The sequence below is a fragment of the Peromyscus californicus genome, unplaced genomic scaffold (genome assembly GCF_007827085.1).
Source record: "Peromyscus californicus insignis strain IS unplaced genomic scaffold, ASM782708v3 Scaffold_13__1_contigs__length_99412109, whole genome shotgun sequence".
Classification (NCBI taxonomy): Eukaryota; Metazoa; Chordata; class Mammalia; order Rodentia; family Cricetidae; genus Peromyscus; species Peromyscus californicus.
This window is the reverse complement of record NW_026294424.1, coordinates 65,713,116-65,735,048: the sequence shown is the minus strand read 5'-3', so window position 1 is coordinate 65,735,048 and position 21,933 is coordinate 65,713,116. Positions and strand designations below refer to the sequence as shown.

The 21,933-nt window shown below is 41.7% G+C and overlaps 1 protein-coding gene and 1 pseudogene across 3 annotated transcripts; both read left to right on the top strand.

The window, feature by feature from the left end:
* Positions 1–2,524: 2,524 nt before the first annotated feature.
* On the top strand, positions 2,525–6,220 carry LOC128108762 (myosin light polypeptide 6-like; annotated as a pseudogene).
* Positions 6,221–11,837: 5,617 nt separating this feature from the next.
* Commd8 (COMM domain containing 8) lies at positions 11,838–21,464 on the top strand. Of its 3 annotated transcripts, none has more exons than XM_052735094.1 (5): positions 11,838–11,968; positions 14,758–14,913; positions 17,611–17,763; positions 19,420–19,575; positions 20,614–21,464. In XM_052735094.1, exons 1-5 carry the CDS (start codon positions 11,903–11,905, stop codon positions 20,632–20,634), a joined length of 552 nt encoding a protein of 183 aa, XP_052591054.1. In that variant the 5' UTR covers positions 11,838–11,902; the 3' UTR covers positions 20,635–21,464. The 3 variants fall into 3 exon arrangements, with proteins under 3 accessions (XP_052591054.1, XP_052591055.1, XP_052591056.1); XM_052735095.1 differs by having other exon boundaries at positions 20,089–20,685; XM_052735096.1 differs by lacking the exon at positions 11,838–11,968 and adding an exon at positions 13,845–14,095.
* The last annotated feature ends 469 nt before the right edge of the window (positions 21,465–21,933 follow it).

Here is a 21,933-nt window from a genome sequence, read left to right as displayed (position 1 = left end):
CCACATGGAAGCTCTCAACTGTCTGTAACTCCAGTTCCAGGGGATCTGACACCCTCACACAGACATACATGCAGGAAAAACACAAATGCTAATAAAATAAAAAAAATAACCTTAAAAAAGAATTAGATAATAACTGTAATGATGAGATATCTTTACATGTCAATGGAAAAATGGTAGATTGGCAGAAACCAGAAACTGTATACTTGAAGACATCAGCTTGAAAACTAATGTTGCTGGGTCAAACCAAAAATATATAGAATCAGAAAAAAGCAAGAAATACTGTGTAGTTGATATATTGTACACCCCAATAAACTTATCTGGGGGTCAGAGAAAAGAACAGCCAATAGATCAGACATAGAAGCCAGACAGTGGTGGCACACATGCCTTTAATCCTATCACTTGGGAGGCAGAGATCCGTCTGGATCTCTGTGAGTTCAAAGCTACACTGGAAAAGAGCCAGGTGTGATGGCACACACCTTTAATCCCAGCACCTGAGATCTCATGTCTTGCTTGGGAAAGACACATGCCTTTAATCCCAGGAAGTGATGGCAGGAAGCAGAAAGGTATACAAGGTTTGAGGACCAAGTTTTTTTTTAAGCTTTTAGGCTTTCTAGCAGCAGTTCAGCTGAGATTCTTTCCGGGTGAGGACTTGGAGGCTTTCAATCTGAGGAAACAGGATCAATTGAGGAGTTGGCGAGGTAAGGTTGGTTGTGGCATGTTTTGTCTCTCTGATCTTTCAGCATTTACCCCAATATCTGGCTCTAGGTTTTTTCTATTAATAAGACCTTTTAAGATTCGTGTTAAAGCACCTCAGTAATTCTGGGATGAAACCAAAAGAAGTCTTTCCAAATTCCAACAAGTTCATTGGTTAATTCTCCTTGCTAAAACAAGTACAGGCTAGTCTCCCTGAAATAACAGGATTGGTTTAATTTATGATGAGAGGAGAGTTACATTCAAATGGTTCTCACCAATATACTAAGCTTCCAGAAGGATTCCTCAGGCCTGCACAACATGACCACTGTGAGCAGTGCCCCCACAATTGGTACAAAGTGGAGACACAGACCTGGAGGTGGAGGTCCATTTCAAAGAGTAAAAGAGTGTGGAAGACATTCCCTTTCTCATTTCTTCAGCTATTCCAGGGCAGGCAGGAACATCTGCACTTTTTTTTTTTTTTTAAATCTCTGGAAGTGGCTCAAGTCTTTTACCAGCTTCCCTTTCCAGCTGTTTTGAGGACCCAACTTTGCTGCTGAAAGCTCGTCATTGTGCATTTCACTGGCAGCCTGTCCGGGCAGCCAGACCACACTCACCACGCTCTACAATTACCCATTCACTTGCCTTTTGATCAAGTTTCCTTAATCTTCTCTGGCCTGACTTCCTCTTTGCCTCTAGGCCCCCGACCTTCATTTTCGTAGAGCGTCTTCCCCAAACATGTAATTATATTTTCCAAAGCCCTTAGAGACGTAAACCTTTTATAAGGTCTCTCATCAGTTTTACAACTTCGAAGTGTCTCCCAGCCATCTCTGAAATTTAATCATGAAAGGAGATAGCAGCTCTGTGGGCCCTAACTTTGTTCTAAGTCACCCAAGTGCCTCTTGTCACAGCGGCATAAGAAAGCCTACTTTTCTTTGGGGTACGGTCAGTTAGTAAACGTGAATGGCCTCTGTGCTCCTAACTCCAATGCAGAACTCCCCTGGCCTTCATCTTCATCTGAGTTCGCACTGAGTGTTCCTCCCTTCCCCATCAGCATGGTCTTGAACAGGCTGCTCTGTTCATTTAATCTGGTCCAGTGACATTGGTTTGATACTTTCAGTTTCCTGCCTGGATTACCATTCTTATTTCATAACCTTTCCTCAAATGAGATATCAGAAAGAAATCAACAAGATCAGTAAAGTGTGTGTGTTTGTGTGTGTCTATGTGTGCATATGTGATAAATGTGTCTTTGTGTGTGTATGTTTGTGTGTCTATGTGTGTGTATGTGTGTATGTATGTTTGTGTGTGTATGTTTGTGTGTATATGTGTGTGTCTATGTGATAAATGTGTGTGTTTGTGTGTGTGTGTGTTTGTGTGTATGTGTGTTTATCCCATAGCATGAATGTGGAGATCATAAGACAACCTAAAAGAGTTGATTCTCTCCGTCCACTAAAGCTGTGTTCTTAATTCCAATCACTCACTAAAAATCAACTGGAGAATGTAAAAAACTCCTGCCGGGTTCCATGCACAGGAATTGTGATTTCATTTGCCTAGAGATGAACTAGTCAAAAGGATTTTGTAAATCCTTGGTTGATTCTAATTTGCAGGGGTCTGAATCATTGCCTAAGATTCTCAGAGGTTTTTTGTTTGTTTGTTTGTTTGTTTTATTAAATCAACTCTTCTGTTTCTGGAGTCAGAAAGCACTTTCTGGGAAACCACTTCCTACCAGACTGTGTCTTATTACTAAAATGAATGTTGTCTGGTCTCTACCGTGCAAGGAGATCTCAAAATGGGCAAGCAGAACATTCATGCTGCAATGCAAATAAAGACGACAATGAAAATCCATCCAAAGTGTGACAGAAACCCAGGTGAGTCATCGGTTAAAATTCTCTAGGGATTATGTCTGACTCCATCAGGCTAATGTGTGCGCACAGTGAATGCTTTCAGGAGATTCTAGGTAACGTAAACAATAGGAACAAATCCCAGGGATCAGAATACCACCATTGTCTTAATGTCCTCAAGGTCTCTCATGGTGACACAGCTGTCGCCACCACTGTGACCTCACTGGCCTATATTGACCAGACTTCTTGGAAAGAACTCACATTTATTGGTTTGTGTCCAAACCAATGCACATCAACACTGACTTACTTGGAAATAACAAAGGGTATTTTGTAGCAACAACAAGATACCTAATATGGCTGGTCTGGAGACTAGGATCTGGCCATTGTTCCTAATTTTGAGACTAGGTCTCCAGTAGATGAAGCTGATCCTCCAGTCTCCACTTTCAAAGCTCTAGGATTACAGATGTGCATGGCTATATCCAACTCATTCTGAAAGCCCTTCAGCATATGCATGGACACAGCAATGGCTGTTAACTGAATTTTTGATTGCATTAGTGTATAAATTACTTAGTCTTGCCAAACTATTCTAGAAATGATAGATTACTTGGCATGTAAATTATCAAGCTACTTAAAGAACCCAAAGTGTATCAGATTGAATGTAAAAAATCAATTGGTCAACAAGTCCCTGGTTGACTTCTTTAATTTAGGAGCGCTGGCTGGAATCCTAACAGCTTACACCTGTGGAGGTTCTCAGCACAGTGCTCACAAGGGGTGACAACACAGGGCGGCAGTCTCACATTCACAGAACCTTCACAGAAAGACTAATTGAGCCCTTGACATGCCAAGAAGGACAACCCTGGGGATATGACACGTGCTACCTCTTATGTCTAAAGTGACAGCTCACTCAAGTGTTTCATTTTAACAGCACAATTTTAGAGCATTTAGAGTTGCTTTCTTTAGTGCTACACTGACATAATCCCTGTGTGCTATCTCCAGAGAGCTTTTAAAATCAAAGTATCTATTCAAAGATTTTTTTTTAAGGCAAGATCTCAGGTGTCGCAAGCTACAAGAATGTTTTAAAACAAAAGCTAGTGGAATAGGAAATGTCAACAGTCCTTAATTACATACCAATCCCCCAGTCAAAGACAGGGACTTTACCAAACCTGCCCACTGGGGTGGAATGATACACACACATATCTAGTGAATTTCTAGGAAACTGTTTTTAGAGGAGACCAACTCTGTCTGGGTTTATATAGACAAGATAAAACCCAGTGTCTTCTTCTTCTTCTCCAGTTGACCATAAAAAACTTCTCTCAGTGTAATCGAACCAATGCCAATGTAACATAATCTCTCACGAGGTCACAAGGTAATAATTAAATGATTTTGAACTTTGAGCCCTCTTGTTTTCGATAGTTTATGAATGGGAATTGTTTTATTTAGACCACAACTAACTCTATGGATGTATTACAACACATCTGATTAAGGTGAACAAATCTGTCTTCAAGCTGCAGCAGAACCTGAAAGACAGGTTTGAATAAAGGATGGAAATGCTGAAACTCCAGACAGTTTTTTTAAATTATTCATTTAAATTATTTTTAATTATTCTTTTAAGTTAGAAAAACCAAGTGAAGAATAAATATCTTTTCTTTGTTGCTAGAACTTTTGTCAGAAACTCTACTGACTGTAGCTAAAGTCAGGTCACAGACAGTGAAAGCATGAAGCCACAGAGTTTAGGGGAAGGCAAAAGCTATCTTCTGAAGTCATTAAAATTCAATTTCTTTTGATGAGAGGGATCGTAACATACAGACTACCCCTCTGGAACAGGAAGCTCTCGCTATTTCCTAAATCTTGTCCAGGAGTTTCTCTGAAGCAATTACAAGGGTGTATCATCTAGTAAGAGAGAGTCAAAGATTTCTATGTAATCGAGAGGAAAGGCTGCTTTCTTCCTTATCCAGATGCATCCATGGAGTGGACGCAGCCATCATATCCCAATTTAAATTGAATCATCACAGGCACTATTCTGTTTTATTTCATTGAGTTTTATGTTCATTGAGCACCATTCAGACCTATAATTCAGTTCACTGAAGAGCTTGTTGTCAAGGAGTACCCTAGGGAGGAATGTTCCAATCTTGGACTGCCCTGGTTTTGCAGTCAGTCTGCTTTTGGCTGTGAAGAGTCAGTGTCTTTGGATGAAATAATAAAATTGAGACTGGGGACCACAAAAAGCTATGGATTTGCCCTTTCCTGTAATAGATGGCAATTAGCACCCCCTAGAGGCTGACCTAAATATTTCCACCTCCTTAGATGTGTGTAACTTTTAGAAATTACAGTATCTATCTTTTAGAAAGTACAATATCTATCTATCTATCTATCTATCTATCTATCTATCTATCTATCTATCTGTTTGTCTGTCTGTCTGTCTATCTATCTATTTGAGACAGGTTCTCTCTACATAGGCCTTGGATGTCCTGGAAGCATGTAGTGCCATGAACTCAATGAGATATACCTGCCTCTGCCTCACAAGTGCTAGGATTAAAGGAGTGTGCCACTATGCCCTGCTAGAATTATACCTTTTAGTTGAAGCTGATTGTGGTGACATGTTGAAAATGGCTAGATTGGCTTGCTTACCTCTCATCCTCCCCCTGTAGAAATCTGAATCCACAAAGGTGTTTAGCAGGTACCCAATGTTGGTTGGAACCCAGTGCTATATTTGGCTTATAGCTGTTAACAGTGTTGTTAAATCCTCAATTAGAAATAATATCGTTAGGGAAAAGGTCCTGCAGAGCTGAGTGTGACTTCACCAAGGAGCAGACTATTGGGGGATATTCGATCACACTGTGAACCCTGAGCTTGCATTTGCATTAATTCAATAAAATTAACCTTGGGTCAGGAAGCTGAGTTAGCAACTAGTGGATAGAAGGTAATCATAGATCATCAGAGGGTATCTGGAAGAGAGAGAGATGCCTTTGTGGGAGATACTAGCAAGAAGAGTTAGTTAGGTGTCACCTAACCTCCCTGAACTAGCAGGTTTTCACCCAAGCCTTTGAGTCTCAAGTTTCATTTATAAATAGAATGATAGAGATTTAGTTAAAGCTACCTTTAGTGGCAGTGGCAGAGCCACGAGAATTCTTGCCAGGCTTTTGGCCTGGGTGGCTGGGCCGCTGTCAGAGAAGCGGGCACGTAACTGCAGTCAGAGTTGCTGGCTGAAATAGCAGTAGATTAAGGTGCAGCCACTGTGCCAAAGTTGAAGCAACACCAGACCCTGGAATATAAGGAGGCCTTCCAGCTGTTTGACCAGAGAGGTGAGAGCAAAATCCTGTACAGCAAATGTGGGAAGGTGATGGGGCCCCAGGCCAGAAATCTACCAAGGCCGAAAGTGCTCAAGGTTCTGGGAACCCCAAGAGTGATGAGATGAATGTGAAGGTGCTGGACTTCGAACACTTCTTGCCCATGCTTCGGACTGTGGCCAAGAACAAGGACCAAGGAACTTATGAGGATTATGTTGAAGGCCTTTGGATGCTGGCAAGGGAGGGAATGGTACCGTCATGGGTGTTGCAATCCATCATGGCCATGTCACGTTGGGTGAGAAGATGATGGAGGAAGAAGTAGAGATGCTGGAGGCATGGCATGAGCTCAGCAGTGGTTGTATTAGCTATAAAGAGCTCGTTGGGATGGTACTGAATGGCTGAGTTCATTCCCATATCCCAAGTCTGTGCCTTGTCCAGTGTGAGATTTCGATGTGGCCTGGAGACTTCCTAGGCTCCCTCATTATACTACCTTGCCCATTTGGTCTCTTTTGGATGTTTGCCTTCACCAAATAAATTTGCTCTTACCCTGCACCCCCCCCAAAAAAAAACCCCAGACACATATGTAGCAGGAATCTTAAAAGTTCTTATTAATAAAATCAAACCTGAGCCAGGTATTGGGGTGAATCGGAAGATCAGAGAACCAGAACAAGCCACAGCTACCTCACCTCGCCGGATCCTCAGCTGGTCTTGTTTCCTCAGACTGGAGGCCTCTGAGTCTTCATCCAGAATGGGTCTCAGCTGAATTGCTGCTCAAAAGCCTGAATGCTTAACCAGGCCAAATGCTTCTAGTTTCTGGTCCTCACGCCTTATAAACCTTTCTGCCTTCTACCACCACTCCCTGGGATTAAAGGCTCGCTTTCTGGGATTAAAGGCGTGTGTCACCATGCCTGGCTGTTTCCAATGTGGCCTTGAACTCACAGAGATCCAGAGGGATTTCTGTCTCTGGAATGCTAGGATTAAAGGAGTGAGTACCACCATTTTCTAGCCTCTGTATCTAGTGGCTGTCTGTTCTCTGACCCCAGATAAATTTATTAGGGTACACAATATTTTGGGGAATACAATACCACCACACACATATATATTCAAAGCAAATTGTGTTCTTTTTCTTCCTTGAAGCACAGCTAGATTCTCTCTTCAAAATCCATTATAGTTAGTAGTTCCATGGAGATGGATTCTGCTGACAGGATGCAGGGAGGAGTAGTGGGTACCGTGTCTCTAGGTGAGGCACCTAGAAATTTCCTGTGTGGTGTTTTTGTTTGTCATTTGTTTTCCCTACCCAAGGCTTCCATGGACAGAATCTGGAGATTCTTAGAGAACAGAAAAGCTACCTATCGGTGTAAGTTAGACCTCTGTGTAAGCACGAAGTAAATGGAGAATATGTCAAACTACCGCATTTTTGCGTTGACTTTTTAAAGATAACTAAGTTGCTCTGACTCACACAGAAATTTGTATAAGAAACGGGAGTCCCCATGTTATCTGAAAAGAGACAATTGGCTTGGTGGTGTCAGAATGATGGAAAGGAAGGGACGCAAGTTCTTTAGTGACTGACAACTCGGAAGGCAGACTCTGTTGCAAGTGAGACCTAGGAGATAGGTTGGGAAACGTATCATCAGTGTAACTGGTTGTTAATGGACGCCTTTACTAGGACCCTGGAGGAAGGAGATGGGCAAGTTCACGTAAGATTTAGCTATTTTTTCCCTCTTGCTATTGTCTCAGTGCTGGACCTTGACTATGGTAGGCAAGCGCTCCTCCACTGACCTACATTCCAGCTTGTCTTTGGCTGGTTTGAAAGCAAAAGTTAAAGAGATCACTGTAGTCATAATTTATCAGTGATGTATACATGTATATGTATATCATTTTTCTGAGACAGGACCATACATACTCTTAGGCCTAGATTGGCTTTAAACTGTGGTCATCTCCCTGTTTCCCAAGTGCTGGGATTACACTCATAAGTCACCGTATCTGGTTTAGCATAGCTATCTTGAAAATATTTAAACCCTTTCAAACAAGATTTTTGGAAAAACCAAAAGAGAATTTAGATCCTATACAGTCCTCCAAATGAAAGACAGCTATTGCTAACATTTTGTGGATTCCTTTACCCGGGAATTTGTACACTATTCACTCATATGCCACATAAAGAAGTATCAGAGATTTGGAGCTCCCTCACCCAGTTGTTACAGTGAGCAAGTCAACACTCTTTTAAGCAATAAATCTATATACTCAGTCTATGGATTTATTTTAATTTTAATTAAGCTTATCATGATCTGTTAAGCTTATAATTGACTACTCATAGTTATGAACTAAGAACATTCTTAAATATTCTTAAAGCTAAACATTTCATTCTAACATAATTCTAGAACAGGAGTTTCTGTGTCCAACCATGAATATATTTTTACGATCATCCAGAAAAAAAAAAATGTACTTGTTTTCAGATGGCAGTGCATGAGAATGCATATTGTATTTAACTTAGAAAGACCTTCAAACTTGTTTCTCTGCTTTGCCCCTACCACCTGTTTCCCAGAGTTGATCTGCTTTCCAGAGTACTAACATGTAAAAATGCAGACGAGACCACATCAGTTTGCTGAGTCAGATCCCTTCCCGGGAGTCTGTGTCTTCACCACACCTCCTGCCCTGTTCACTGCAGCGCACACACACACATGCTCACCACTGTCTGGAAGAAATCTGACTTCTTTTTTTTTTTTTTTTTTTTTTTTTTTGGTTTTTCGAGACAGGGTTTCTCTGTGTAGCTTTGCGCCTTTCCTGGAACTCGCTTTGTAGACCAGGCTGGCCTCGAACTCACAGAGATTCGCCTGGCTCTGCCTCCCAAGTGCTGGGATTAAAGGCGTGCGCCACCACCGCCCGGCGAAATCTGACTTCTTTCTCAGGGCCTCGGCATTCGGCCAGCAAGTCTTTCTTCCCACACTCATTTCACTTCCCCATCTCTTGTATCAATGCTGCTTCTAGGCGTGGAGCTCCCTCACAGATCTGAAGTATACTTTTTACTTTTTTTCTCTAGTAGATCACTCTTTCACATTCTGAAGAGATTTGCCAACAGGCAGTCTTATCTTAGTTACCTGTTCATTGGCTAGGCACCTCTCCTACTCTTGAATTAGAAGGTGTTCATTTACAGCTTCCTTTATCAGACACGTTAGAGGACCTCATGCATGGTGGATGGTCCATCAAGAATTGTGGAAGGACAGAAGGAAGGAGGGAAAGGAGGAAAGAAGGAAGGGAGGAAGGAAGGAAGGAAGGAAGGAAGGAAGGAAGGAAGGAAGGGAAAAACAAAGGAAGGAAGGAAGGACAGAAGGGAGGGAGGGAGAGCCTACCCAAAGTTTTATGCAGGAAACTCTACCCCAAAATGATGCACAACAAAACAATAAAACAACAACAACAGAAAACAAGGAAAGGAACCCAGGAAGAGGCTCTCTAAAGAGGAGGCTTGCTGTCCGGCTTCCACTCAGTACAGTGAGGGTTCCCTGAGTTCTTCCATATGTCTCCCAGCTGCGAGCCCTCCTCTACATCATCTGTACAGCCCCGTAGGGCAGGCTGGATGGAGCCCAGAGGCAGATAGATCCCTATCCCAAGGCAGAGGATCCCAGCACTTGAGCCAACAGCACAGATGACAAGATGACTTCCTGGAAGCAGCTTACCCTTTGGCCACATACAGGCAGGGGAAGAAGGCCGCTTAGAAAGGAATCCTATTCTTTCTATGTGCCAGGCTGGGCTTCATTTAAATAAGCTCACACACATGAACTGAAAACAAGCCCTGTAAAGTCTACACTGTCGTTGTCAATAATGAGAAATGGGGAAGCAGACACTTCAGAGAGGTGAGCTGGCTTGTCACTGTTATACAGGTTACAATGATTTACAGAGCTGGACGAAAATTTAACTCCGGAGTTTGCATTTTGAGCCCTTCCTGTAAATAAGGTCAGGGAGATAGAGACCAGAATACACCTAGTAGGGATAGAGTCAGAGACAGATAATGCTTTAAAATGCTTCAGGGGTTGGTTTGTCTTCAAGACTGATGACCAGAGTTCAGTCCTCAGGTGACTAGAAGGAAGGAATCAACTCCTACACAAATTGTCATCGACCTACACACACACACACACACACACACACACACACACACACACACACTCTCTCTCTCTCTCTCTCTCTCTCTCTCTCTCTCTCTCTCTCTCTTTCTCTCTCTCTCTCACACACACACACACTCACACACACATACACTTTAAAAACACTTTTAAATAACAAAGTTGAAAATGAAAAAGATCTGATGCCTTTGATTACATACATGAGGACAAGCTGTTACTGACAAAAAGACAACTGTTAAGGACTCTTTCCTCTCAACTTATGTAATAATTTAAAATCAGTATCTGCCAGAAGTTCCATTTTGTTATAGTCACATTCCAAAGGTCAACTTCTTCATGGTGTTTGGTGTTGCTTGAAAGAGAAGTCTAGATCTAATTTTTCTTACCCTTTATGTCTTGCTGGATGCGTCATTTTGCCCTGTTCACTCACATGTTGTTGCATGGCCACAGGGAAGCCATTTACCGGTATGCCTCCCTTTACACAGGCATAGCATTAACTCTCTACTCAAACTCTGCAACTATTACCTATGTGACTTTGGGCAAGGCATGAATTCCTCCACAAAGCCTGAATCCTCATCTTTAATACAGGAAAATTACTGACCACACAAGGCTGCAGTGGAGATTAGTAAGACAAAATAAGTCAAGTGTTTGTCATTTACTACATGCTTCTTGCACATGTTACACTGTATAAAATTCAACTTCCATAAGTGACATTGCCCAGCACTAGATTTATTAACATACTTAAACAGATTTCCAGGCAGCTATTTATCTTAACGATGTCTAGGGACTCCCCTGTTCACGGTGCTTCAAGACAACTATCCCCTGTTCACGGTGCTTCAAGACAACTATCTTTTAGCTGGAACTTGTCGATATCTCTTTGTATTATAGTAAAACTTGAAAAGTAGCAAGTGTTTTAAGTGGGAGCTAGCTAAAGTCCCACGACCATCCACTCCCAAATGCTGGGCCACAGGCTAAAGAAAGGAATTTGAAGTTGATTTTGAAAGTGCTGCTGAGCAGTTTTTCTCAGAATCATTTACAGTTCGGATAGTTCCTTTTTCTTCCACAGTGTGCCTCAGCCCTTTCCAACACTGTTATGTTCACCTTACAAACCACGACGCAAACCTCCGTTCTGCCCGGTCGTTATGGTGCCTCTGAACAACAGGAATCATTCTATCATGGACTTTCTAGCACTAGATTGAAATTACAGCTGAAAGAATTCGGAGAGTAACAGAAAGGCTTTATGAGTTTCAGGCTTAGTCCCGTGCTAAATGTGTGGGTGTAGACACGGATTTTATTTAACATCAGATTGCTTTTGTTACTTAGCTTGGGTTTTTGAGTTGCCTGATTAAAATACAGCTGACCCAGTTAAATAGGAATTTCAGATTAAAAAGGAAACTTTTAGCTTAATCATATCCCGTGCAGTATTTTGGACATATTTAAAACGTTATTTGTCCTTCACCTGAATTTTCACATTTATCTATGCTTTGCCTTTTTATGAGCTCCATTTTGGGTCGCGTTTGTTGTTTGCAAATGGGGAATAAAGTGACATCTTCGTAGGATAAAGAATCTAACTTTAATTTGCCTTTGAGGTCAAAATCCTTTAGTAAGACATTGTCGGATCCCTGGGAAAAAGGCCCTGGGCTGACTCAAATACAGGCTGCAGCTACCCTTACTAGATGATTTTCTGCAGCGTGAAGAAAGTTCACGAGATCGGTCTCTGAACACAGTCGCCACCGAGCTGAGGTCTGTAAATCCTCCTCCAAACAGCAAGTAGACGTGTCAGAGACTTTCTCCCCAGCGGGAAAGACTTGCTCTCCCTTGTCTACTGGGGAAAACCGCGGCGGAGGCTCTGCGCACGCGCACAAGGACGCGGCGAGCCAGCGCCGGCCCCGCCCTCGGGAAAGTCACGTGGGCGAGTCCTCGCTTAACCTATGGTCCGGGTCTGGCATGTGACCGGGATCCTTGGTGCTCGGGGATGGAGGCGGAAGAGGGGACGCCGCTGTGGCGGCTGCAGAAGCTGCCTCCGGAGCGGGGCGCCCCGGTGAGGGGTTGCGGGGAGGGCTTGGGGGAGGGCGGGGTCGGGACATCCAGTCCTGGGCCCCTGGGGACTGAGTGGCCGCCCCGGGACTTTGCGGGCGACCCGGGGGTGCCCCGGGCCTGGGGGTGTGTGGGGTCTCCTTGCATTTAGGAAGCAGTGGTGGCGGAGCCCTTGGTCTATTGCATCTGCGAGTAGGTCGTTCAGTCTGTGAGGTCAGACCTCCCCAACGTCCCCTGTGAACTCTTTTGGTGCACAGGTTGCGGTGAGACCGTGGCGGGCATGTCTCCTGGAGGGCTGCTGGAGCCAACTCCTAAACAGAAAATAACTGGCCGCCAACTTCTTTTAGTGTGGCCAAGAGGTGATTGCAGCCGCTGAAAACAAAGTCACGCACAACACCAGGCTTTGCCTGTGCCAAGAGTCTTGATTATGGCCCTCCTTCCCACATTCTGCTCAGGTTGTAGTGGGGGTAGTGTAGGTGAGGATGAAAGAAATTTAACTTCACTCTTTCCATTGTCAAGAAAAATGCATCGTAAATGTATTTGATTTTACAAATGAGGACAGTGAAATGTCAGCCTCAGGTTTGAGTGATTTCCTAGAGGTTTTCAGCCAGCCAGGGCCAAGATAAAGACTACGCTCTGATGTATGGACCGAACTGAACTTTTATACCTGCAGTCCTCCCTTAGAGAGATGGCCAAAACTTAACTACTGTAAATGTCCGTGACCCTTACATGTCTTGAGTGGAGCCAGCCATCTCCTTCCCCGGCCTCCACCTTCTGCCACAGCTGTGGATAATCCCGTTTGGGGCTCAGCTCCTCTTTGCCTGCTTTGGTTCCTCTCTAGCCTGGTTTTGTTTTGGTGGCCCCACCCTCATTACCCAGCCACTGGATCTAGAAAATCATCCTTGGACTCCCCACTCCAATCTCCTTTACCTGTTCTCCGTCTCTGCCTCTATAGCCCCCCACGATCTTGAATCACTTGAATTGTGGAAGCAGTGATAGCAGCATTAAGAACGATAACAAGGCAGACTCATGGTCTTCAGATGTTCTGTACTCTCACAGTTTCTCCTCCTCACACAGTATCTTGGCAAAGTCTTGGAAAAATAATTAAACACTGGGATGAAAGTTGAGCATGTGTTAAAGCCTTGACTCATTTCTGGTGTATGCAAGGCCTTCCATGATTTGGTCTCTACTCACCTTTTCAAGTCTTGTGACCTTTCACCCCTTCCTACCTCTCAGGAGCTGCAGTTCCCAAACCTGTGGTTTAGTTTCAGCCCCTGTGTGTGCTCATTGCTTGTGGCTGGGAATGCCTGCCAGCTGCTCATCCTTTTAACAAAGCTGGTTTCTTGCCCCTTCCCCCTGCTAAGAACTTCTTTTATATCCACTCTCCCATATCACATCCATTATTTATATGTGTACTTTTTTTGGTAATAGACGAGCTCCATTATGGTAGAGCATTGTTTACCCACAATTTCCTCACTTGTAAAATGAGAACGGTCACAACGCTTACCTCACAGAGTTGGAGGGAGTATTGGAATAGTGCTTGGTACCTAGGTAGGGGTTCCCTGAAAGGTGTTTTTTGTTGTATTTCCATTCTATATAATAAATGGACTGAACTGTTCAATACATAGTTAGGAATAAACAAAAGGCAGCATTTTAATTTTTTTTCAGTTTTGAGTTCTTGGTGTTATTTTATCATAGGACAGTATGGAAGAAGATGTAATACGTGTAAAAACTTGGGATGAATTGGGTATTTATGCCACATAAACATACTGTCTTATTGCGTTAGCCAGTGTGTGGAGGTGAGTCAGAAGTTACTCACCAGTGTGGTGATAGTAGCGGAGAGTTACTGTTTACTGTGTCGTGGTTTAAGATCTAAGAGAATCAGTTAAGTCAGAGACTTGAATTGTGGAAGCAGTGATAACAGCATTAAGAACGATAACAAGACAGACTCACGGTCTTCAGATGTTCTGTACCCGCCTAGCATGATTGAGTTTCTTATATGTAATTCTTATGACATCGAGTGGACAGATGACATTTTCTTCTTCCACTTGAACTACAAAAGATTTAAGTAAGACTAGGAGTTAATGGAACTGGGAGGCGTACTAACCAGCTCTGTCTCAATCATGTTTTGGTAAGCTGACATGATTTCTGTTGCTGGTGGTGTAGAGTGAAGGGGATGTAGAGGAGGAAAGGGTGGTCAGGGCTTTCTCAGAGCATCACAGAGTGAGTAGGGATGTGAGTGGAGGAAAAGCAAAGTCAAGTTAGTAGAGCTCCGGTGGGAGGCTTTGATGTGACAGTCATACTTTGTTTGGTCATTGGTCTAGAAATGATGCCCTAGGACCCTGAAGGAAAACTTTTAAAAGTACTGTTTTCTATTTAGGAATTTTTGGGAAAAAAAACCAACAGTGTATCTTTAATATTATTTTAGTTTCTAAAGGTAGACATCATAATGGAAAATCTGAGATTTAGCTTGGGAGGCTGAGGCAGGAGGATTGCCATAAGTTTGAGACCAGCCTGGACTACAGAAATGAGACCCTGTCTCAAACAACAACAACAAAACCAAAATCCGGACAACAAGCAAAAACAAAACAAAAAATCCCTCAAACAAACAACAAACAAAACAAGAAAAATGAAAAAAAAAAAAAAGCCCAACAATAAATCTTAAAAATAGTTACCTTTCTGTCTCAGCTGGTTTTATAAAAGGGATGGTGTGCCAACCTTTGTGTTCTGCAAGGAAGCGAAATCTGTTTTGTCATCTACTTTGAAGTACTTTTATTTCCCTTTTCTCCCTAGCTGCTTCACAAAATAATTGACGGCATGTGTGGCCGAGCCTATCCTGCCCACCAGGATTATCACAGCGTTTGGGATTCAACCGAATGGAAGCATGTTCTGGAAGATGTTACCATGTTTTTCAAAGCTGTCGTGGGCAAAAACTTCTCAGATGAAGAGGTAACTTCACTCCTGATCTCTTTCCCTGGTAATAAGCGTGGCCCAGAGTTTCTGAAGATGCTTTTGGGGAGGGTTCAACGCAGGTCTTCAGTACTGAGTACATGATACAACAACGGAAACATCCAGTTAGGAGAGAGTGGAAGTCCAGATTGAATTTTTGGGGCCTTTGTAGTTTTTAGTTGTTTTTTTTTTTCTCTTACTGTAACACGTTTAAAGTGTGCAGAAGAAGGCAGGATGCTAAAGACCAGCCTGCCTGTTCTGGTTGCTGGGATTACACAGTTTAACATTGGACCTCATGGGGTGTGCCTTTTACACCTTGGTCAAGAATTATTCGCACATATTTATATGAGTTGTTTAACAAATGGAGTTCTATGTGTTTGTCTGTTGATTTGGATGATAATCTGGATCACATTTCTTTGACTATATTCATCTAATCCGTTAACATCCCTCGACTTTTCACTCTCTTAGTGGGGCTTTTGGTGAACAGAAGTTCTGAAGTTAATGAAGTCCAGTTTCCCAGTATTTTCTTTCGATGCTGAGTGTTATCATTGTTGTATTTAAGAAATACGAAGGTGTCTTGGGTTTTCTTGCGGAGGCTTGATTGTTTTAGCTTCCACAATCTTCTCTCAGATATGTTTTGAATTCATATTTTTGTGGCGGTCAGGGGTGTCTCAGTTTCTTCTGCACAGTGTCCCATTGACTCAGTGCCACCTATTGGAATGACTGTCCTTGCCTCACCAGGCTACTGTGTGGCCTTGGTAATAAATCAGGTGGTCATGTGTGGTGTCTGTCTCCGGACTCTATTGAATTCCATTAGTCTCTGTGGCAGAGTTTCTACCCTGCTTTAATTACCACAGTATTAAAGATACGCTACATTAATTCTTGGTATCAGCTGATAGAAGACCTTCAACATCATGTTTTTGCAAGGTTGCTTTGGCTCTCCTTGCTTCTTTCTGTCTTCGTGTACACTTTAGAATCAGCTTGCCAGCTGTAAAAACCAGTTTGGGTTTTAGTGTGGATTGCACTGAATCTCTAGATTATTTGGGGGAGAATTGGCAGCAATATTTTGCTTCCTAGCCTGTGACCATAGGCTAGGGCTCTTGATTTAGATTGGCTTCCCTTTCTCTCTACTGTTTTATAATTTTTAATATAGAAGTCTTACAAGTATTTGGTTAGATTTCTGAAAGATGCTGTTTTTAGTACTCTTTTATTCTTTAGTTGTTTATTATTAGGATGTAGAAACTGTTGGACTTTTATATTCTTCCCTATGTCTGATACTTTTCTTAGTTTATTTAGTGTGTATATTTATTTAGTGTGTATACACTAAGTATGTATGTGTGTATTATGTATATATATATGTATATTTTTTTTTAAACAAAAAATAAGGGAGAAAATTACTATTTTACCTCTTAGTTGTTAGCATATATACCTGATGTTATAGGTATCAGTTGGTAGATTAAAGAAGATTCTTTCCAACTTGGCTGACTTTGTTTTTTACTCACCAATGGCTATTACATTTTATCAGCTTTTTAAAAATTATTTCCCCTTATTTTGTTAATGCATTGATTATTTTTATATGTTAAAATAAGCTTGCATTGCTATGATAAATCCAGTTTGGTCATGAAGTATTACTCTTTTTCATGTGTGCATTGTTTGGATGACCCAGTGTTTTGCCTAGTTTTTAGGTCTCTATTTGAGTGACACTGGCCTGTGAATTCTTTCCTATGATACCCTTGTCAGGGTCTCAGGTTTTATTCTGTTTGTGGAGTGACTTTGAAAAGGTTTTTGTTTTTCTCTCTCTCCCTGTCCTTTGGAAGGGTCTATGCACCATTGATTTTCTTTGTTTAATGGTATTGAGCTACTTAATTTTTAAAATGGGATAAAATGTTATCTCATTAGCCTTTATTTAATTGCATAGTTGTCAGTAATATGACTGTTAATTCAGTCTTTTAATGGCTCATTTTGTGGTTTACTATATACGTTTGAAACTGCTGTGTGTTTTGAAGTTTTGGGGTGTGGTTTGTATGCGTCATATCTTGGATTAAGTGGCAGTTAATATTTTTATGTTCTGAAACTTCACTGATGCTTTCTGTGGGTTTCTTTCAGTAACTAGAAATTGTGTTAAGATTTCTGAATATGTGCTTACCCATTTCTCTCTTTAGAACTGTAGGGTTTTACTGGGCGGTGGTGGCGCACGCCTTTAATCCCAGCACTCAGGAGGCAGAGAGACAGGAGGATCTCTGTGAGTTGAAGGCCAGCCAGGTCTACAGAATGAGTTCCAGGACAGTCACAGCTACACAGAGAAACCCTGTCTTGAAAAACAAAACAAAAAAAAAACAAAACAGAACTGTAGAATTTTGCTGTGGTGTGTATCTTGAAGCTGTGCAGTTAGGCACACACAGACTTAGGACTTGGAGCTTTTCTCTCGAGTGTGTCCACCTATTTCCTAGAAAACTCCTTGCTTTCAGGGCTGCATTGTGCTCAGTTAGTCCCTTTCTTTACCTTCTGACTCACAGGAACTTGTTAAGACCTGTCTGGGTTACTCATTTTCACCTTGTGCTTTTTGTAGTTAGTGAAGTATTTCTTTCTCATTGTCCTATAATTTTAAGAAATGTGTGGGAAGAAGATGGGCATGTTTTTACATTTGAAGCAGGAGGTCCCTTTCACTCCCCTGACCGTGTGTGTGTGTTTTCACAGACACTCCAGCAACTGAACCAACTGAATTCATGTCATCAAGAAGCTGTTATGAAATGCTTGAAGAGTAGGAAAAATGAGATCAAACAGACCCTGTTAGGAGAAATAGTTGATATTTCTTGTGCGCAGCTACAGGATTTTGATTGGCAGTTAAAGGTAAGAATCCAGTTATTTATATGTTTTTGTGTGTAATATTTAAATATAGTCTTTTAAAATAAAAATATCTAAAATTTGTTATTTCAAGACTACATTGTTCTAAGGTAAAAGCAAAGCTCATGTAAGTTATTGGTTTGCATTAACTTGGACATAAAGAGCATTCTAAGCAACTAGACCTTGTATGGTGCCATCGGGCTGATAATGAATTTTCCTAGACCTATTAATCAGACATGGAGAAGTGTGTATTTGGCATATAACCTTGGTAAGAGTCTTCTAGATGCTATGGCTTTTTCAGAGTTGATACATTATTCTACCTCTAGGAGGAAAGTATATGTCATAAAGCAACAGTTTTGGAAACATTGTGGAAGAGGGTGAGAGGGTTGTCCTGAGTAGAGAGAGAACAACTTCAGAGCGCCTTTCTGTTCTTTTCAGGTACCAAACTAGTAGACAGAAAACAGATGCATTCTGTTTGAGTTTAGCATGGCCTTAGATCCAGAAAGTGCTTCCTGTAGTTTTGATGGACTAAGAGGACAGAAGTTTGGAAAGTGGGACCGTTAGATAGGCTTATAACTGTGTAAATAACCACTCGTAGACAAAGTTGTCTTAGCTGAGGAAATGGACTTTGTAGTTTTCTTTGTGGCTCAGCCATGTTTAAATTTTTTTATTAACATGCTTATTTTATTGACACAAAACTCCAAGTGTGGTAAGTATGAGATACAACCAAAATTTGAAATGATTTTATACCTGCTGCACTGATGAGCCAAATGATAAAAAGCAAATGAATCACTGATAACCTAAATAAAAGGTTTTCATTGAAATAGACATTTAACATTTAAATAAGTGTGGATAATAGGGGAGAGGTGCTAGTATAGGATTCATGAAGGATATTTAGTTGATTTTGTTTATCAAATTGTGGCTTAACTGATAAGGCTTCATTGCATTTTGTTGGGAGACGTGCCGTGCTTTATGGCAGGGGAAGGTTCCACAACTATGCAATCTTTTATGTTAACTTCATAATCCCTTTAGTTTTGTTTGCCAGACTTAAATATTTAAACAAATAGGACCCCTGCCAGAAAAGAATGACCAGGAATTTAAAATCATGTTTTGTGAAGTTTCTTTGAGACACTGGAGACCATGTACCTAGAAAAGATAAGGCCAGTTGCATACCGTAGTTATGTTCGGAAGACTAGACATTTTTTGGTTAGTATCTTGATAGTGTGTTCATCAACAGTTTGGCAGCCAATCATGAGTTAAGTTGCTTAATTTCTAAGAGTTTCTTCTGAGTATTTTTAGTTTTTTATACATGAAGCGTCATCTTGGAATCTTTAACACTTCTGGTTCTTGCTGTACTGGACACGTTGAGCACTTCTGAGTTTCTATAATATAACACGTTTTTGGACCTGAAGGAAGTGTTTTGTTTAGCCAGACTCTGATCCAGATACTGGCTTTTGGACAAAGTGATGGCTCCTTTCTTCCTGCCCACTTCCTGTGTTTGTTCTGTCTCCTTCTCCTCCCGGTCTTTGAAGGTGTGTTTAATTTATCACTCCTGCTTCCCAGAATTTGTAAGCAGACAGGCCATGTGCTCTTACCAAACTCGGATGCCTGCTGTGCGTAGTCCAACTTACTGTTTATTGTCGTCTTTCTCGCCTTTAACAGCTCGCGCTTTCTAGTGACAAGATCGCCACTTTACAGATGCCACTTTTAAACCTTCATCTGGATGTGAAGGAAAACGGTGAGGTGAAACCACACTCCATTGAAATGAGTAAAGAGGAGCTACAGAATCTAATCACTTCCTTGGAGGCAGCTAATAAGGTATGTACTTGAATTGGATTGTATAGTTTACCTCCTTAAGCCTCAGTGGACCCTTGGGTAGGAAAAGTAGAATTTCTGCGGGGTTTAATGTATCTCATTTTACTGATACTGTTCTGACCTCTACCTTAAATGTTGTATTAATTATAACTTACAGTGTTCAGTGACCAAGTTTTGAATTAATTATCTGTAACTCCTGAAACAAAAGCAGTACTGTTACAACTATAGTTTTTGTTTTCCTTCAGTGTTCATTAAGCTTAAAAATGAAATTTTTACCTTGAAACCATGACTGAACATTAGTTGACTCTCAAGTTTCTATAATTAAAAAAAAACAAAAAAACAAAAAAATCCGTTTATGATTCTAAAAAGGAAATGTCTTATTTGGACGGACAAATGTTAGACAGTTGCTTTTGTAACATTCCGAGTATGGGAGCTGAAATATAACTGTAGTTATGACAAGGTCAAGTTGAGATGCGATAGAACTAACTCAAATGCTCCAAATCCTCACATTTGCAGAGTTGCGTCTGAACGCCAGCAGCCAGTCCCAGCGTGTAGTATGTGAGCAATCAGTGTTTAGCAGCAGGAACTGGCTGTGAGGAAGACGCCAGCAGGACTTCCATTGTCAGTGTTGACTTGTTAGTGGGCAGCATTTCTCGAGAGGGCTACTCCCAGGGCTTGGCCCCCAGCTGTTCTTGACCACCTACCTGGCTGCTGTCATCTTCTGGATCCCCCTGTCCTCTCAAGCCCTCAGAAACATCACCTCCTTCCCATTCTCCACAGCTCGCATTTTAATTTTGCCTTCACAATTGATCCTCATATCCAGTAAGGAAGTCTGGTGGATGCAGCTGTCCATGAGAAGTGGGTGTGGTGGAACCTGATACAGGTGCTGAGTGACCGAGCACCGATCTTGGCAGGCGGGAGCCATAAGCCCCTGCCGTCATTTGCCTGTGGCTCTTCATATCCATCTTTCGAGTTTATCTAGCAGATAGCGGCTTCACGCCAGCCTCACCTGATAGCGCTTCTTCCTGTTTGTGTTTTAAGGTGGTCCTGCAGTTAAAATAACTGGAAATGGTGACTCTCAACACTACCAGATGTCACTGCTACACCGTGGCAGAGCCAGTGCTGTGTTCAGAGGGTGGATGCTGCAGCAGGCTGAGCGGGAAGCGATGCTGAGATGACAGAGATGAAAATCTGTCAGCAACCCTAAAGACCAGGAAATTGTATGGCTGATAGGAAACGCATAGAATGACAGATGAAAAAGCTGAAGTCGCAGTTTGTGTTTTCGCAAGGACTGTTTTGTCTCGTTTATTAAATAGTTGAGAAATCTGTAGATAACACCTTATTGAAAGGTAAAAATAAGTTCTAGAGTAATGTAAACACACAAAGCACAGACATCCAGGACTGTTGCTTGAATGTGAATAGCAAGCCATGTATTATGAAGATATAATTTGTGATATTGGAAAATAATGCTTTAAAGCCTGTATAAGCTGCATATGTCACTCAGGAGGTTGCATGTATTTTCCTGTTGCAAAGAAAAGATTTTAAGTTGTAAAGTCTGTTATCAGACATGAACAAGAAAATATTTAAAATTTGTGTGAATAATTTGAGATTTATGAATGTTATGAACTAAAACAAACTAAAAAAAATGAAAATAACATTATTATTTCTGCACATCCCCACCTCCTCAGGAGACTATGGTCTGAGAAAAAGAGAAAGCTGTCATTGATGGCGTGGTGTACATATTGTTATTCACATACACATTTGTTTTTATACATACTTAATATGGAATTTGAGCTTTTGGATGGTAACAGATTAATTGTAATACAAGCCATTTTTCATCTCAGCTAACTTTAAAAATAAGCACTCTGAACAAATAAAAGTGTCTGGTTTTATCTCTGTGTGTTGTTTAATCTCAGTGACTTCCTGCATGCCTCAGTGGTTGGTATGTCATTAACTGGCCCCCGCAGTTCTGTGGCTTGATCAGGCATCATCAGGCCGAGCGTCCAGAGCAGCGATGATTACAGATCCCCTCGTACGGCTGCAGGCAGGCTCAGACAAGGCTGTGAACGAGGCCTGCTCTATGGGCTGTGGCAGAGCAGTGACTAGAAACGGAGCTTGGGACTGAACGTTCCTCAGTGTACTACTTCCTCATTAAGAAGTTTTGGGTATGGAAAGTGTATCTAAACGGTGTGCTCCATGCGGGTGTTGATTTCTTCTTTGGCAAGTCCCTGAAGTCAGAACGGCGCACTGACGGCTTGCAAGAGCCGTGCGGCAGGAGGCCTGGTCCTGTGGTCTCTGGGTTATATCCTTCAAGTGCAGCCCCTTCACAAAGGAATACCGTGTTCCCCCTCTCCCGCAACA

Excerpts from the sequence above, each read along its gene's own strand:
- Commd8 (XM_052735094.1), top strand. The coding sequence starts at position 11,903 with ATGGAGGCGGAAGAGGGGACGCCGCTGTGGCGGCTGCAGAAGCTGCCT. Across the intron at positions 14,914-17,610 it reads AAAACTTCTCAGATGAAGAG|ACACTCCAGCAACTGAACCA; the intron begins GTAACTTCACTC and ends GTGTTTTCACAG. Across the intron at positions 17,764-19,419 it reads ATTTTGATTGGCAGTTAAAG|CTCGCGCTTTCTAGTGACAA; the intron begins GTAAGAATCCAG and ends CGCCTTTAACAG.